Raw genomic sequence first — 17,123 nt, 5'->3', positions numbered from 1 at the left:
CCCCCTGCCCTGACCAGAGCTGGGGACAAAACTCTGGAGTCCTGACTCCCAGCACCCCACACCCATTAGACCCCACTCCCCTCCTTGAGCCAGGGATAGAAGCCGGGCGTCCTGGCTCCCAGCCTGTCCCCCAACCACTAGAGCCCCTGCCCTGTTCAGCGCTGGGAACAGAACCCAGGCGCCCTGCTGAGGAAAGGGAGGGGCAGGGAATTGCCAGAGGCGGCACAGGGATGCGGGGCAGAGGCGGGGGGAGCTGGGGCAGGAGGGGTCTGACCCCATCTCTGGCTCTCTACCCCGCCCCCCCCAGCCATGGCACCCACACGCCAGCAGGGGGCACGAGCGCTCGGTCTCCCTGGCTCAGTGTCTCTCACACGGGCTGCAGCGCCGGGCGGCTCGTGTCCCCCAGCCGGGCGAACCCAGCCTGCGTCCCGTCCCCACTCCCCGCCCCGGGTCGGTCCGCGGGGGCGCTGCGCTGCTGAGCCGCAGGACTGGTCGCTGCTCGCCCGATCCCAGCGCTGCCGAGCCTGGGCGGCCGGAGAGGAGCCGGGACTGGGGCTGGGGCTGGGGGGGGAAAGAGGCGCCCCGGAGCCCGCGCCTGCCCCCCAAGATGCGATGGGGGGTCCTCCTGCTGCTCGCCCTGCTGCGCGAGGCCGCGGGGGAAGCTCGCGGCAGGCTGGAGGCAGGTACGGCGTGGAAGGGGCAGAGTGCCCCGGCCTGCGTGGAAGTGGACGGGCAGGGCACGAGTGCCTGTGCAAATGCGCGTGAGCGGGCACACGAGGGAAGGCTTGTGTGGCTGAGCGCGAGCTACCCGGGGGCGAGGGGTGCAGGGAAGGGAGAGCGCCGCCACGGGTGCCCCTGAGCGTGGGTGGAGGCGAATGTACCCGAGTGGGACTTGGCAGGCGGGGTGTGCACACAAGGGTCGCTGGGCGCAAATGGCGGGGGTACAGGTGCCCCGCGCGTGGCGGCGAGGCTGGGGGTACAGGTGCCCCCCGCGTGGCAGGGAGGGTGCATGCACAATCGTGGGCACGTTTGTGCATTTCCCCATGTGGCATCTCCACGGCTCCCTTTGGACCCGCTCCCCAGCGCTCCCCCGAGCCAGCCGGGGATCTGCAGTGCATTGGCCGCTGTGGAGGTGGGCATCCGCCCCTGCTGGGCCAGTTGAGGCAGGGCTTGCAGCTCCGGGTGTCCGCAGAGGCCCCCAGCTCAGGGCGAGAGAGGAGGCTGCTGGCTGCCTTGGGGGTTCCCACGCAGCCCCGGGAGCAGCCTGCTGTAAGCTAGAGAGAAGCCAGCTGTCTGATGTAGGGTGCATGGAAGGTTGCAGAGAGGGACCCAGGAGCGACTGCAATTTGCCTTGGGGAACCCCATGGGATGTGTAAGTCTAGGGGGCTGGAGTCTCCCCCTAAGCAGATCCTACTGCCGCCTCTTGACCTGGAAAGCAGCTGCATTCCTGTGCTGGCACGACTTCTCCCCCCCGCACCCCACTGAGCTGTACTAGGGCTGGAGGGGATGGCTAAGTGGGCACAGTCTCAGGTGTGAAATGACCAGACTGCCTGCTGCCTCAAGCTTCGCTCAGAGCTCGCCTGCTGTTCTGCTGTGCACTGCTTGGATTCCACCCCAGAGGTGGCTGCATTTCCGTGGGCCCTATCTGTCTAACCTGTTGATGGCATGCCAAGTGCTGTGAGTTAGAAGGCAGCAATCTATAAAGCACTGCCATTGTTAGTACAGAGGGATGGGTGGGGCATGCTGGGTTCAAAGGGACCAGGCAGCCCAAAGGATGCAAAACAGCTGTCAGCAAGTGTGTAACATGTTAATGCTCCTGCTTTGGAATTTGGGGCCAGGCCTTCTCCTCTCCCCCACCCTGGGGCACTCGGGATCCCTTCCTGCTGGCCAGCTCAGCCCAGCAACCTTGGCTTGGGTTTATGTTTCGAACACCAGACTCTTCCCAGTTCCTTTCATTCCTCCAGCTGTGGAGTGAGGGGGTCTCAGAAAGCCTGGTGGTGGGAAGGGGTACTCTGTTGGCTGGGCCTTGGATTTCCTTGGGCTGCCCCTAGAGGGACTGAGGGCATTTTGGGGGATGCTGGATGGGTGGCTGGGGGGGCGGGAGTTGCAAATGGAGAGGGAGAACATTTCCCCTCTAGGCTGCAGGTCTGAAGCCAGCCCAACAAGCTAAAAGAATTGCACCTGCTGGAGGTGGCAGGAGATGAGTTTGGCAGGTCTCAGGCCAGTTCTTAGCAGGGAGGTCCCCATAGAACAGTTGGCTCCCTCACTGGAAAGACCTGGAGGGATTGGGGAGGTTTCAAGGCAGGTGGTCCCTCCAGGGTTGGTTTGACGGGAAGCTAGCCCGGCTGTTACCTGGAATAGGATGTGTTTATTTAGTCTAGGAGAGAAGGCTGAGAAGGGACCTGATAAGTCTTCTAGTAAGTAAAATATTGTTACAAAGAGGACAGTGATCATTTGTTCTCCATGGCCACCAAGGGCAGGAAAGAAAGGAATCTGCTTAGTTTGCAACCAGGGAGATTCAGGTTAGATATCAGGACAACTTTCTAACTCGATAGTGAAGCACAGGATCAGGTGACCTAGGGAAGTTGGAGAATCCCTGTCATGGGAGGTTTTTAAGGACACCTTTGACAAACACATGTTAGGGGTGGATACACTCAAGTAGGGGATGGACCAGGTGACTTCTTGAGGTCCCTTTCAGCCCTGCATTGCTATGATCTATTCCCTTCTCTGCCTGGCACAATGTTGTAGGTTCTCAGCCTGTCCCCTCTCATCCGTCTCCTCTCAAAGGGAGACAGCCCTGATCCTTGTCTGGCCCTTTAAGTGTGGTCTCAGAGTGCCGGGCAGCATGGAGGAATACGCTGCATCAAGCCAGCCTTGGATGTTTGGCTCAGACAGCTCTGTGTCTTGGCCCAGCCTCCCACCACTTCCTGGCATGAAGTTATTAGCAGAGACTGGTTATGAAAGAGGCAGCGCTGACAGAATCTGTGCTGTGGTCTCAACAGTGCCGGCTTTTTCTGTTTATACAGAGGGACCATTCTTAGGCTGGGAGAGAACTGGAATTGGGGAGGGAGGGATGTAGGGGGGGATGGCGTGACCAGCAACTTGGACAGTAGAAACCCTGGTTTTGCATGGTGTTTCCACAGTGAGAGAGAGCCAAAGGGCTGGGGAGATGATCTCGGTTTGAGTCCAAGCATAGGAAACAGGTGGCCATGGGTTCTCGAGCAGACACTGTGATCTGTTGGGTTCTAGATCATGCTCCATGCTGGAGAATGGCTCATAGGCTCCAAGGGCTGACAGGAATTGTGGGAATGGGAGTGGGGTATCAGACGGTGTAGCATGGATCCGGTGAGACATGGTGCAGGTTCTAGAGCATGGGTTCCAGAGTGCACAGGTAAGGAGTAATGTGCTGGAAGGAGGGCAGCAAGGAGATCATGGCTGATCGCAGCAGGAAGGGCCCTCTGCACTCAGAGAGGGCAAAATTGTGGGTCAAAGTGGGGGAACACAGAGAGGAGAAGCGGGGTGAATGGACAGACAATATCCCACCCATGACTGAAGGAACAGAAAAAGTGGCTGAATACCACGGTGATGGGCGTACAGGAATGTGCCCAGAGACACTGGATGTATTCAGTGTAACTCCGCTACAGGACGGAGTCTAGGGGCCAGGTCCTCACTGATGTAAGTCACCAGGGCTGCATCTGTTTACAGCAGCTCAGGGGCTGGCCTTATCTCCGTGGGGGTGGCTGGCCCAGGGAGACGTGGGGTCGATCACCAGCTCGTAGGGTTGGGGGAGCCAGTAGTGTGTGAGTGAAGCTTGGGATCCAACCCAGAGCATCTCCTCCTCCCCCACTGGTAGCAGCTAAGACCCAGGGCCCTGCTGCATGGGGGACCTGGTTAACTGCCAGCATCTCTCAGGCATCAGCCAGGAGGCTGGGACTTAGACACCTGACCCAGCATTCAGGCAGCGTCGCGGTGGATAGACCTACCTCATCCCCACAGACCTTCAGCCCAGTTAGAGGCAGTCAATAAGACATGTCCTGACAGGCTGATAGTTAGGGACCCTCCATAAACACGTCTGTGTTCCCAAGGGCTGCTGCTTGCCCGCCACCTCCCTTGGGGAAGGGCACAGACACTCCAGCTGGCAAAAGCAGACGGAACCCACTCCTCCCCCGGGGCGGAATCTTGGCATGAAGGAAATGTAAGCCATGCTTAATTTGTAATGAAAGAGGTGCCAGGGCTCAAGCCATTTTTTTACATTCATAACTGATGCAGGAAGCCCAGAGGTGCCGGGGCTATGAACTGCCAAGCCGTGAGGTGCCAGGGCTCAGCCCCAGCACAAATTAAGCACTGGATGTAAGTGGTAAATTTGGGGGAAATCCGGCCGTGGGTCGGCCCACTGGGGTGACAGCCTGGCAGGTGGCATGGCTCCAGATCGCAGGCTCAGAGGTGAATTGCACACGCACAGGGGTGGGGGGCGGATCAGACCCCCACACCGCTGACCAACTGGAAGGGTCACAGGACACCACTGCCCCCGGCCCACCCCAGCTCCTGGGGTCTGGGCCAGCTCCTCTGCTGGTGTGAACAGGCACCACCCCATTTGAAGTGGATGGAGCAGCGCAGATTGATGACATCCGAGGCTGGGGGCTCTCCCAGGTCGCGCTCTTGTCTTGCTCTGAGAGTTCTCTGGCCAGAGCAGAAGAAGCAGGTCAGCGCTAAGGGGCAGCAGCAGGGCTGTGTCTGGAGGGGGAGCTGTGCACACAGTTGTCAGTCTAATATCCTGAGGCCCCCCTGCTTCCCCATGCATCAGGAGCTGGGGGGAGGGGGGGAGCTGGGCAAGCCCCTGCGGGTCTGTGGTGGAGGTGTCAGTTTGACGGATGGGGAAGCTGTTTGAAGGAATCCAGAGCTGGATGCTGAAGAGTAAACATGGTGCAGCGTGGGGAGCATGATCCAGGGGGAAGGTTTGGTGGGGGAGTCAGGTACCTCCCTTTGCCATGTGGGACAGACTGTGCACCACAGCCAGGTCCCAGAGGGGCCCTGATGGAGGCAGGGGGTGCCCACTGCTAAGTGGCATGGGATTGTGTGCCGCATCTTGGTTAAGGGTTCGGGGGCCCAACCTCAATGGTCAGAGGCATTTCCTGGGAGCAGTGAAAGCCTGGTATCCTGGCCAGATTCCCATTGTGTGAGCCTAGACATTCCCATCCCCCTATGGTGGGGTCCTCCCTTCACTTTCCACCATGCCCTGTTTAGCAGCTGGCACATCCCACCCCAGAGCTGGCCACATTTCAGTGGCAAGTGAAGTGATCCCCTCCTGAGGCTTAGAATAAGAGGTGCCGTGTGGAGGCAAATTACTTCCCAGCACGTAGCCTGGCTGCAAGAAGGGGTGTGGGGTGGGAGATCCCTGGCTGAGCTGGGAGCAATGGGTTCTGGTGGCTACCTTGGGCCTGTTGCTTAAGATGCTGGGGTATTTTCAGGCTACTCTTGGCTCCCATCTCTAGGACCCATCCTAGAGCTGGGAGAGGCTGAGTGTCTCTCTCAATATGGAGTCACGTTATACTAGCTGCATCTCAGGCTGCTGCTGACATTTACAGATCTAGGCGCGGAAGGAACAGAGCTTACCGCAGTCGGAAAAGGTTTGTGGAGGAAATTGGAGCCTCTGTGGGCTGCTTGCTCATATGTGATGGTTAATCAAGGCTTGTTAGAGCTGGTCCTAATTGAAAGCAAAGTGTGGGGAAGGCTCTGCTTTATGCAAACATGTCGGGCCTCTGTCTGTGGGAAGGGAGTTGGGGATTTGAACCTTGGGCTTGAGTAGGCAGCCCATGGAGGGGAAGCAGGATTCAAAGCTGGGGCTCCATAGAGGCCACCTCGACTTCAGGGGAAGGATTTGAGCCCTGCCCTCCACGTGCCATTTGAGAGCACAGCTGCTTCTAGCATAACACCAGCAGTGTGGCCTCAGGCCAGTCACGTCCCTGCACTGTGCCTCAGTTTCCCCATTTGTAATACGTGCAGTGCTTTGACACCTGTGGTTGAAAAGCGCTACACAAGAGCTACGTATTATTGTTATATGTTTGGAGACGAGACAGTGGCCTGTCAGTGGTCAGGGACAAGGGGGGCTTGAGGAGTTCTGCTGGTCAGCTCTGTCTCGTAGGGGGCTTGGTGGCAGAGTCAGAATCTGTGGCTGGGGCTGTTAGCAGGAGAAGGATGAGCTTGTGATTAAATCTCAGTGCAGAAGGGTGAGGCTGTCTGGCATGTGTCACGTCAGAGGTCAGACTAGTTGATTAGAAGCCTCTGCCATGGACTATTTGTGTGACTGCCGGGCAACACATCTGAACGAAAACCCCTTGACCCAGTCTCTCTTGATGTCTGGGTGAAGTTTGGATCTGGATCAGAACTTCCTGGCTCTGGCCCATCTCCATACCACGGATCTGAGCCAGAACTGACCCAAACTCTCTCCACGTCGGAGGAAGTCCAGATCAGCAACTGGATCTGAATTTCACTGCTCAGGCTCATCCTGAGGGGAAACTCCCTGGCCAGCAGGGAACACTGCTGAGGTCCCCCCCCCCCACACACACACAAGCTGGGTGGAGTAGCCCCCAGCTACCTGAGGAGCCCAGGCCCCCATGCGAGGAGGAAGCTGCTTTTTGTGAACAGCCCTGTGCAGGGGGAGTTGAGCAGCTGGGAGCTACAAAATGCTTGCAGCTATTTGCGAGTTGGAGCGACACCCTCTGCAGAGCCCAAGGCCGGTGTGTGGGCTTGAGGCTTCCAGGGTGCGAGGGCTGGGGTAGAAGCCCTTGTGCAAGACACTTCCGCAGCTGGGCCCTAATCCCGCAGTGTCTGATCACAACCCTCAGCGCCTGCCGCTTTTCGGTGCCACGCAGCAAATTACCCTGAGGGGCATCAGCAGAGAAGTGGAGGGTGGGTGGGGGGGAGAGAGCCCAGGCTGGGATAGTGAAGGGGGGGCTGCAGGTCAGGAGTGAGGAGTGACAGAGCTGGTTGCGTGAGGAGCCCATCGAGGGGCATGGGAAGAGGAACTTGGGGGTCCAGCAGTTGCTGCCGTCTGCACTGACAGAGCCTGTCCGAGTGAATCCTAAATTCTCCAGTGGCATCAGGACAGGCCTGGAGTTGGAGAAGCAGAGGGTGTGGGGACAGTAGCACGAAGAGGAGAGCTGGCTGCCCAGGCAGGTGGGGATGAGGGGGGAAGGGGGCTCGTGTCACTAGGACTGTGGATGGAGCACCTCCTGGTGGCTGTAGGAACTCCCTGCAATGGAGAGGGAAGGGAGGAGTTGGGATTGTGATGTGAGCCCTCCCATCCAGTTTGCCGGGGGGCGTGGGGGGGTCCCCTTTTAGCAGTGGAGCAGGGCAGAGCCAACCCACCATGGCTTAGACTGAAGGGGGTGTTGTGCACCACTGGGATAGCCCCGCATGGGGCCTTATTGACTTCTTGGGGCCCCCAGCATATGGGACCCAGCTCTGGGCTCCCAGGCCCTCAATCCGTCTCTCCCCAGAGCCCGCGTGGCTGGCTACGTGCAGGCTTCGCAGTGAAGCCAGGCTGCGCCAGCCCATGGGAGCAGCACATCCCGGAATAACAGGCTGCGGCTTGGGCCATCGTCCAAAAGGCCAGGGCAGTGTCCCAGCCTGGCCACAGGGCCTAGACTCAGGGAGCTCTTAGCGAGTCCGTTGGCTGGCTGACCGCACTCTCTCACCGCCCTACAGCATCCCTGCCCCATGGAGGCAGAGGGACAGGAGCAGGGCTGCTAGGCCTGGAACGCCTTCCCAGGCCCGGAGGCTCCGAGAGAGACCATGGCTGGCTGGCATGGACTGTCCAGAAGGGTGTCACTCACGAAGGACCCTGCGCCCAGTGAAACCAGTGGGAAATTGCCAACACACCCTGCTCGCACAGCCTTCCCCTGGGTGCTTTTGTGCAAGACACGTCACGCCGACATACACTGTGCTGTAAAGTCTGCGTGGGCAGGAGTGGGTGTGAATGTCTGTGGTTTGTGTGGAATTCAGTGTTTTGGGGAGGTGGTTTTTGTGGGCTTTTGGTAGGGGGTGTGCATGTGTATGTCTTGTCTTGTGTGTTGCTGTTGGGTGTATGTATTTTGCATGTCAGTTTTTTTTAACAGAGTTAAAGATATACATGTGTCGGGTTGTTTTGCCTGCATCAGTGTTTGTGTGTGCTTTGTGTGCCTGTGCACTAGAGTCCCATGTAGGTTTGCACGTGCGTGTCAGCTGTCTTTGCATTGTTTTTGGCAGTGGACTTGCCAAAGGACTGGGTTGGCTGTATCATTAACGTGATTGTGAGTTTCTGCACAGGGTGTAGAAGTGCATGAGCATGCAGGGGGCTGTTGTGGGTCTGACTGTGGCACACGTCGGGTGTGAACGTGCAGGGGTTGGGGGTCTGGCTGCGGCATGCCCCGGCTCTGAGTGCTAACCCCTGGAGCCCTTTGCAGAGACTCGGTGTCCCGAAGCGCCTTTTGCACTCCTGCACCACCCCCAAGCCCAGTTGGCACGCTGTCCCAGGGCTCAGTACATGCTGTCCATACGCCCTGGCTGACAGGGGAAGGGCTTACTCAGCCAGAGGCCCAGGCAGCCTTTCCAGTATAAACAACTGCACAGTGTGGGGAGGAGCAGTGCAGGGAACCACGCACCGCGGGGGAGGCTCCCTCCTTCCTGCACCTTTCCAGGGGACCTCTGGGCAGAACCTCCCCTGTGCCGTACAGATGGCAACCACTGTTCCCTCTAAGCTGTGTGTGTGTGCATGCGCACACAGATCCTAAACCCTGCGCACACGGCAAAACACCACACACACACAAATTTGCACAGAAGAAATTTTTTGCATACACGCCTGTCAAAAATTTGCACAGAAGAAACCTTTTGCACACACAGCCTGTCAAAAATTAGAGGGAACATTGATGGCAACCCTAGGCACCTGTGCTCAGCAAGCGGACCCAGGGCGTGGCCCGTGGGCCCATGAGCCCCCTGATCACCCCGTGCAGAGGTGGCCAAACTGGCATCTTTCCAGACTCAGCCAGGGGCTCTGCTGCCATCCCCATCACATCCCTTGTCAACTGCAGCTGGATCAGCAGCTAGGGGTGGGAAGCCCCTCCCAGGGCAGAGCTGCCCCCCTCCCACACACCCCATTAAAGGAGCCACTTTTTGTTCCGCTGCATGTGGGATGTTTTATGCAACCGACACGGTTGGCTCATTTGCATATCGGCAGCTCCCTGGAAAGGCCGCGTGGAGCTGATGCTGGTGTTGGCACTGACCCCGGGTTTGCCTGCTCTCGGAGTGGGGCTGGACCGGCAGGTCCCGATCCCTGACCTGCCTCCATCATGACAGTGGAGGGTTGTGGGAGCCAGAGGTAACCAGAGGACTATGCTATTAAGACTGTTCCTCCATAACCCCTCTGACCGCAGCTGCCCCCAGGGTTCCCAGTCTGTGCTGGCCCAGGGCATGGCATTTCGCTGCTCCCTGTCATCCATAAAGAGCCATTCCAGGGCCGGAAAGGAACGTTTATGATCATCTCCTCTGACCTTTTGTATAGCACAGGCTCTAGAACATCCCCCGATAATTCCCAGAGCAGATCGGTTAGAAAAACATCCAGCCTTGATTTAAAAATTCCCCATGATGGAGAAACCTTGGCAAGTTGTTCCAGTGGCTAATTACTCTCAGGGTTAAAACGCTACACCTTCTTTCCAGCTTCAACTACCAGCCATCCTCTCGGGTTAGACCTTCCTCTGCTAGACTGAAGAGCCCCCTGTCAAATATTTGTGTCGTCCCCCCCATCCCGAGGTACTTCTAGGCTGTGATCTCTCCCCATAACCTCTTTGTTAAACTGAACAGATTGAGCTCCTGGAGTCTATCACTCTAAGGCACGTTTACTAATCCTTTAGGCGCCCCTTCCCTCCCCACCCCCAGCCACCACCCCTTGTCCCTCTGTAATCTCACAGACCTGGAACCTTGTCATGGTTTCAAAGGGGGGGTCTGAACCCCACATGCTGGGATCAATGGGGTTCATCTTCCCCAGCTGACGCCATCACGTCTTCTCCTTCTCTACCATGTGACTGAATGCCAGCTGGCAGCAGGAGTGATGGCATGGCAGGAGGTGCCCAGGCTGGGTGTCCAGGCTCCAGGGGGTGGCACAGAAGCTTTCGAGGGCAGGGCTGGTTGAGGGGAGGTCCCTGGGGTGAGGTCAGGTGCCTGGCAGAGTTTCAAGTAGCTCTTAGTCCATTGTGGGTTACATCACTGTAGCCCAGTGACTAGGGCATGAGAGTCAGGACTCCTGGGTTCTCCTCCCAGCTCTGCCAGTTAGCTGGGGCATGTCCTTTCCCTGCTTTGTGCCTCAGTTTCCCTTCCCACCTGTAGTCTGTTTAGACTGTGAGCTCTTTGGGGCAGGGACTGTCTCTTATTCTGTGTATGGGCAGTGCCTGGCATAATGGGCTCCTGATCTCGGCTGTGGCCTGTAGGCTGTAGCATAATGCTGCTGTGAATAGCCAGTGCCTTCCCCTTAGGGGCTGGAGCATTCCCAGGGGTTCTCCTACACTCTGTGTCCTGGGGGGGGGGGGGGGGGGGCGGGTAGCCAGGGTAGCTGGTGACAAGAGTTGGTGTGACAGCCTTGGAGGCTGAAACTCTGTTTTCTTCACAGGGCAGAGCAAGCCTCCCAGTTTGCCACCCCCTTTCCCCAAAGCCCTGCGAATGGGCCCCATCTCTCAGGGCCCCATCTCTACTGCTGTCATCACTGGCGTCTGAGCCCTTAGATTTACCTCCCACAGCCCATTCAGCCCCTGACCCCCCTGCTGGGGGTTAGCTCAGGCCCAGGTGTTCTCAGGTGATGTCCCCTAAGGTCTGGCCTGAGACACCAAACTCATCTCTCCTCGTCACACCCGACAGTCCCTTTGCATCACCAAGGTGGATCTGAATTGGCAGCCCTGGAGTAAAACGTGGCATTTGATCCCAGACCTAGACTCTCTACCTCGCTGGCTCCTTCTGCCACAGGCCTGCTGATTCCCCTTCCCATGTGTGCTCCACAGGACACCTCCATGGCCACTCCTTGGAGCGGGGAGCAGGGACAAAGCTGCTGGGCTGGAGGGGGAAGATTCGGGAGAGTTTGCTGGAGACCGACGAGACCCGCATCAGCCAGGACCTAGTAGGAGGTAGCTTGGCCATTGACACCCTGCCGGACAATGAGACGCAGATTGTGGTGAGTCGGCATGGGGTGTTGCTGCCCGGTGTTGTGCAGGGGTTGTACTGCACTAAGCTGCTCTCTCACCCTGATGGCAGATGGGTGGTTGTGGGTTTGTATGACGTGAGCACAGCTTGTGTGTGTTCTGAAATGCCACAAAAGCGGCAGGTGAAGCAGAAGGGAGCCATCTGTTGGAAGAGGGCAGTGAGAACGGTGGGATCTCCATGAGAGCCGCACGCGACCTGTCAGTTTGCAGGTCATGCTGAGAGCCGCGTAAATGCCGCATGCAACATGTGTGGCTCTGTCCGAAGGTCACGTGTGTGAGCCAGTCGCTCAAAGGCTGCCATGAGAGCCACGGGACTCTGCAAAGGTTACCAGAGCCATATAGCTTCCACGCGACACCCACACATGTGATCCAGCTCATGAAGATTGTAACAGGGCCGCTTGTCCCTTAAGGGCCAGGGCTGAGTGCAGAATAAGCCACACATTGGGAGGGGGTGATTGCCCTATAACAAGCAGCAGGAGCCTGCAATGAAGGGGAGGAGTGTGTGTAGGCAAGTGAAGAGAGGCTGTGGGGTGTATGAAGGTCTCCTGCAGGGAAGACCCTGTAGCCCAAAGACCCTGGAGGCTCCTCTTTGGAAACCCAGATGGAGTTGGGGCCTAGAAGTTTGGGAGCCTAGAGGCTGGTGCTAGAGGGCTAAGCTCCAGGTAGGAAGAGCTTGGCTGAGGGGCTCTGGCTGTGAGAGGAGACCCCAGAGCTGAGTATGCACTGCTGTGTGGTGATGGACTTTATTTTGGGCCCCTGGGGCTTGTTCAGAACTGGTTTAGTGACTCAACCAGCCCAACCATTTGTGCAGTTCTTAAGGGGCCTGCTGGGGTGGGAGGGGGTGGGGCTAGAAAGGCCAGGGGGGTGCTCAAAGAATGGCTGCCCTGCTACAAAGGTTTGGGTGAATAAGGCCTAGCTGCCATGAGTCAGCTGTGTTCCTGCTGTGATGGGAACCATGTAAATGTCAGAGGGGACGCCCAGACAGGCCTGTGCACTGAGCTGATAGGCACATCTGTGGTACATGCATGTTCTGTGACCATCCCGCTCTTTTTCCTGACCGGCTGCGTCAGCCTGGCCAAGACTCTGTGGTTTCCCCTTGCGGTTTGGCCTCAGTGGGTTATTTCGGTCTTGGGAAGGAAGCTGGTAGGCAAGTGGTGCCAGACCCCAGAGGGTAACTACACCTCAAGGTAAAGGTAGCCAGGGGGAGCAGCTGTGCAGGCTGCAGGTTGGTCACTGAGTTTCCTGCTTTAGTCTGAACCATTCATTCCATTAAGCTTTAAGGCTGGGCTACCCAGAGGGGCCCCTCCGGATTTACCCACGGCATGAGTGTCTCCTCTGCAATGTCCCTCCTGGGGTTCAGCTGAAAGACATGGGAGGTCTTTCGCTAGCTCTGCCCCGGGCTCCCCGCACACAGCTCTGCCAATGCCCTGCACCCTGAACTGCTGTAGCCTCCCTGCTTTCCAGTCCAGCCCTCACCCCCCAGCTCAGAGCGGCCCTGTCTAAAAGAGTTAACTCTCTTTCCCCTGTGGGCACAGTGTGAGGAGTGGGTAGGGGGCATCTCACTGCTCTGGCAATTGCTCTGACCGTTCCTCCCCTCCCCCCCTTCCATGGAGGTTTCAGCTTTAATAGAAAGAAACTAATTAGGTTACAATGCAGCTCTGCAGCGGCCAGGGGTGGAGGGGAATTAGGGAGTCAGCTTTTCATTCAGTGCCCCTGAGCTGCTTCCATATCAATCTGCCCTGCCACTCAGAACAATCCACTCCTCTTCCTCCATCCCCTTTTCGATCACAGCCAGAAGAGTGGCAGTGATCATAGGATCGGGGTCTCGTTCTTCTCCCCCGCCCCTGCACACTGCAACCTCAGCTCCTCTCACCCCTGCCCTGCACCCCCCAGATAGCATCAACCTCCCCTGCATGGATTGGGGGTAGGAAGGATGCTGCTGTGCTGATGGAATCCCCCTGCCAGCCACCATTGCCAGCAGGGGGCAGCCCTGAGCACACAGGCGCTCGTGCCCTGTTTTCGTGAGTGCTGCAGGTGGGCCTGCACCAAAGGGTTTCCCCAGGCCTAGCATTTCTGGGGAGGGCTCAGGGTAGCAGCACCCCTGGTTCCCCCTCTAAGCCTGCTCCCCCATGCAGGGACCTTTTCAGGGCTGGAGGTGGCAGGGCTCTGTCAGAGGACAGGTCCCCTTCCCAAAGAGCTTGCAATCTCAGTAGAAAATGGACAAAGGAGTGGGGTGTCAAGAGGGGTGACTACTCAAGGTCTCCCCATGCACCTAGACCCAGCTGGGGTCTGAAGCGCTTGCCCCATGTATGGCTGGGGTGGGCAGTGGCGGATGGGGCGGGGTGGGCTGGCTGGCTGACGTGCTGCCCCTTAGGAGAGGCCCCGGGGGAGATGGGGAAGGAATTGCTCCTGTGCCCGCATTTGTGGGACCGATCTGGTTCTGCCCCGAGGCAGCCGCAGCCCCTTGGTTGACAGTTTTATTTAACAAATTAACGGCTAGCTGGCAGTGTTTTCTTAATCTGGACAAGTGCTGCGGGTTGCAGCCAAATTGGAAAAGGCCCTGGCAGGAGGAGGGAGATGGATGGGGAGCTTGCAGGCGGGCTGGATCCGGAAGCGATGGTTTCAGAGCAAGTGGGAGAGAGGCAGGAGCACAGCTGGAGTAGAGAGAAGGTAGCACAGGCTGAGCTCACAGCTGGATGCACCCCGCCAGTGTTCTGGAGCAGGGAGTGCTGCTGATAATGAAGGGTGTAGCTACAGCAGGTTGCATCCTGAGGAATCCCACAAGGTTCTCGCATCCAGGGCGAGCTTAATTATCTGACCTTCAATTATCCACAGCTCCCTGTTATCTGAGATGGGGTCACAGGTCCCTCAGCAATGAGGAAAATTCCCTGTTACCCAAGATCTCCTGGGTCCAAATATAGTCAGGACGTTTGAATAAATTGAGGTTAGATACGCTCGAGTCACTTCATCTGGCGCCAAGATGCGGCCGCCTGAGGGGTGAGAGGAGGCAGCTGTTTAAAGAGGGATTGCTCATTCAGTGCAAGAGATGCAGCTGTCTCTGGGGTGCAATGGGGCAGCTGGTTATACAGGATTGCTCACTCAGTGCTGAGGTGCAGCCACCTCTGGAGTGAGTCATGGCAGCTTGTTATACAGAGATCCCTAAGAAGCAATTGCCTCTGAGGTGGAGGGGAGTGGCATGGCAGCTACTTGTATACAGGGATCACTCACCCAGCACTGAAATGCAGCCACCTCAGTGGTGGGACATAGCAGCTGCTTAACAGCCATGCAGCAGCACTGCAGTACAGTTTAGAGCAGGAGGCAAAGAAGGATCCCCTCAGGGCAATTTAGGCCAGCAGCATTCCTGGGCTAATATCCCGGCCCTTGCAAAAAGGGCTGTGGGCTTGTTAATCACCACAGATGGTTGCATTCTCTCTAGTCACAGCACCTGCGAGCACCACTGACTCCAAGGGAAGAGCGCCCCCCTACTGAATCACTAACTGCCCTGCAGGAAACAATGATGGGCATCAGTTTGATATGGACTCAGAGGGAGGAGCACCCGCTACTGAACCCCCAGTAGTTGTAGCACTGCTGCAAGACCCCTGAGGTCTCCCTGCCGATGGCTGACGCTGTTGGGCTGGGGAGAGATGCCCTGATCAAAGCCTGGAGTGGCTCAGCTCCAGGCGGGGGTGGCATTAGGGAGACGGGGGGGTATCCCCGCAGGGAGGGGCTCTGAGGCTTGATTGTGTGGGAGATTTCCAAGCCCGGCACAGCGCCCGGATCGATGGCACGGTGTTGGTGGAGCTGGAACTAGAGTGGAAGCTGCATCCCAAGAAATGAGGCAGAATTTAAATTCATTAAAATCAATAGGGCAAATGTGCTGCACATGTTAATGGCGTCACGATGTTTACACTTCATCCGGGGCTCTGCTGTCGGGTCACTTCATTTTAAGGCTTTAACTGACATGCTGGAAGATTTCGGCTGCCACTGCATGTAATATGTAAAGCAGTGAAAAATAGATCTGCAGCTCCGGGCTCAGCTTCCTCCTGGTCCTGCACTAGCAGGGACTGCAGCAGCCTGAGCTTCCTCATGACAGTGCCATCTTTTGTAGGTCCCATTCTGGGGGATCCCCAAAACCCTCTTCTAAAGAGGGGGGGCAAACAACCTTATTTTAACAGCACCTATGCAATACCCGACCGTATTATGTTTGAGGCCCTGACAAAGATCAGAGCATCGTTGTGCTAGATGCTGCATATATATATTGCTTCTGCCCCAGAGAGTGTACAGTATAATAGACGAGAGGGGAAAGCAAGGTACAGAGGTTTCCCCTAGATCAGTGGCACGGCTGGGATTAGCACAGAGGGCTCTTCATTCCTAGCCCAGCACCCTCTCCGCACTGGACTATGTTGCCTCCATTGAGGTTGGACTCCAGTTTGGTGAACTTCCTTCCAGCAGTGCCCTCTCTGTTGCAGAGGATGGCTGTATGGTTCGCTTGTTGCCTGATGCCGATGTCGGGATGTAGAAGGGCTATGTGTCCATCCCACAGGAGAAGGGATCTCTGTGAAGAGGATGGGGAGATAAGGAGACCTGCATTTGACTGCTGAGCCCCCTCTCAGGTCAGATCCCAGTCGTGGAGGGAGGAATGGCTGCTGTCAAACTTTCCAGACTGGGAGCAGCAGGTCCTTTTCCGCAGAACTGCTGCCTAGCCATTCGGTCCCTAGTCTGTAGCGGTGCATTGGATTCTTCCATCCTAAGTGCAGGACCCTGCACTTATCCTTATTGAACCTCATCAGATTTCTTTTGGCCCAATCCTCCAATTTGTCTAGGTCCTTCTGTATCCTATCCCTCCCCTCCAGCGTATCTACCACTCCTCCCTTGTCTCTCTCACCCTTTTCCTCACTTCCATCCCCTATTAGCCTCCATCTTGGCCCTCTCCCCTGATGATTAATCAGCATCTCTGAAGATGATTATCTCAGCAAATAGCCCTGGGTGGCTATTTTGTTTTCCAACCAACACCACAGCTAGCAACAGCAGCCTCCTTCCCTGCTGGTGGAGTCCACACTGACTCAGCCTTTCCAGGCCAGGATAGTGTGGGGGTGTCTTGCTTTGTGTTTAAAGAGCAATAAAAATCCACAAGCTCCTGTGTATTTCAAGGGCCTGATCCCCATTGTGGAATGTCCCTCTCCCCAGCAGTACTGGGTCTGTGCATTAAAGGCCCCAATCCCCATCCTGGTGCGGAAAGGCTTTGTTCTGCCTTCTCTAGGGGCCTGATCTTGAGATGTAAAATCAGTGGGAGCACTGGGTTCTCATAGGGTCAGGCTCAATGGGGCTGCCCTATAGAGGCCCTGTAGTACCTTGGCTCTTTGAGAGACCCATGCATACTGTACAGGACACACTCATGCACTGCATGGCACGTGAGCACCATGTGAGGGACGTATGGCTCCCCGGTGCTGTGCACCACACTCCATGGAAGATACATGCTACACATGTGATGCAGGTGACATGAGACGCACATAACATGGGCTTGCATTTGCACTAACATACCATCACTGAACCTTGACTTTCCTCTCTAGCCCCATCAGAATGCACTTATCACCTCCCCCCACATGTTCCACCCCTGCTCCCTCGCCTCCTGCAACCTCCCCCATGCCCACGCGTCACACTGTGCCCTAAGGCAGATCTGGCACGTGCCAGGCGGAGGCCCATATATATGAGCTGTCACAAGCCTGGTTATTGGGGCGCACGCAGGGCAGGGAATCTGCATTAGGCCTTTATTTGTCTTCATATTTTCCACTGGCTTGTTTGTTTTTTTCAACAGCCCCAGGGACTTTACAAGGCAAGTGCTGCCAAGGGGCCGGGCTCCTCATGGCTGATGGGGCCAGCAAGGGGGGAGGGACACATGGG

General features: G+C 57.1%; 1 protein-coding gene across 4 annotated transcripts in view; it reads left to right on the top strand.

Moving 5' to 3' along the window:
* Positions 1-364: 364 nt before the first annotated feature.
* Positions 365-17,123, top strand: part of PLXDC1 (plexin domain containing 1) — a 56,861-nt gene continuing 40,102 nt past the window's right edge. For all 4 annotated transcript variants that reach the window (XR_006287672.1, XR_006287673.1, XR_006287671.1 and 1 more), the window contains exons 1-2: positions 365-683; positions 11,025-11,194. Coding sequence is in view for 1 of the 4 variants with exons in the window: in XM_007062037.4 (XP_007062099.2) it covers positions 608-683; positions 11,025-11,194 (246 nt within the window). In the remaining 3 variants the exon portion in view is untranslated. The remainder of the gene's footprint in view (positions 684-11,024; positions 11,195-17,123) is intronic.

Source organism: Chelonia mydas, chromosome 27 (genome assembly GCF_015237465.2).
Source record: "Chelonia mydas isolate rCheMyd1 chromosome 27, rCheMyd1.pri.v2, whole genome shotgun sequence".
NCBI lineage: Eukaryota > Metazoa > Chordata > Testudines > Cheloniidae > Chelonia > Chelonia mydas.
This window is presented reverse-complemented; position numbering and strand designations above follow the sequence as displayed.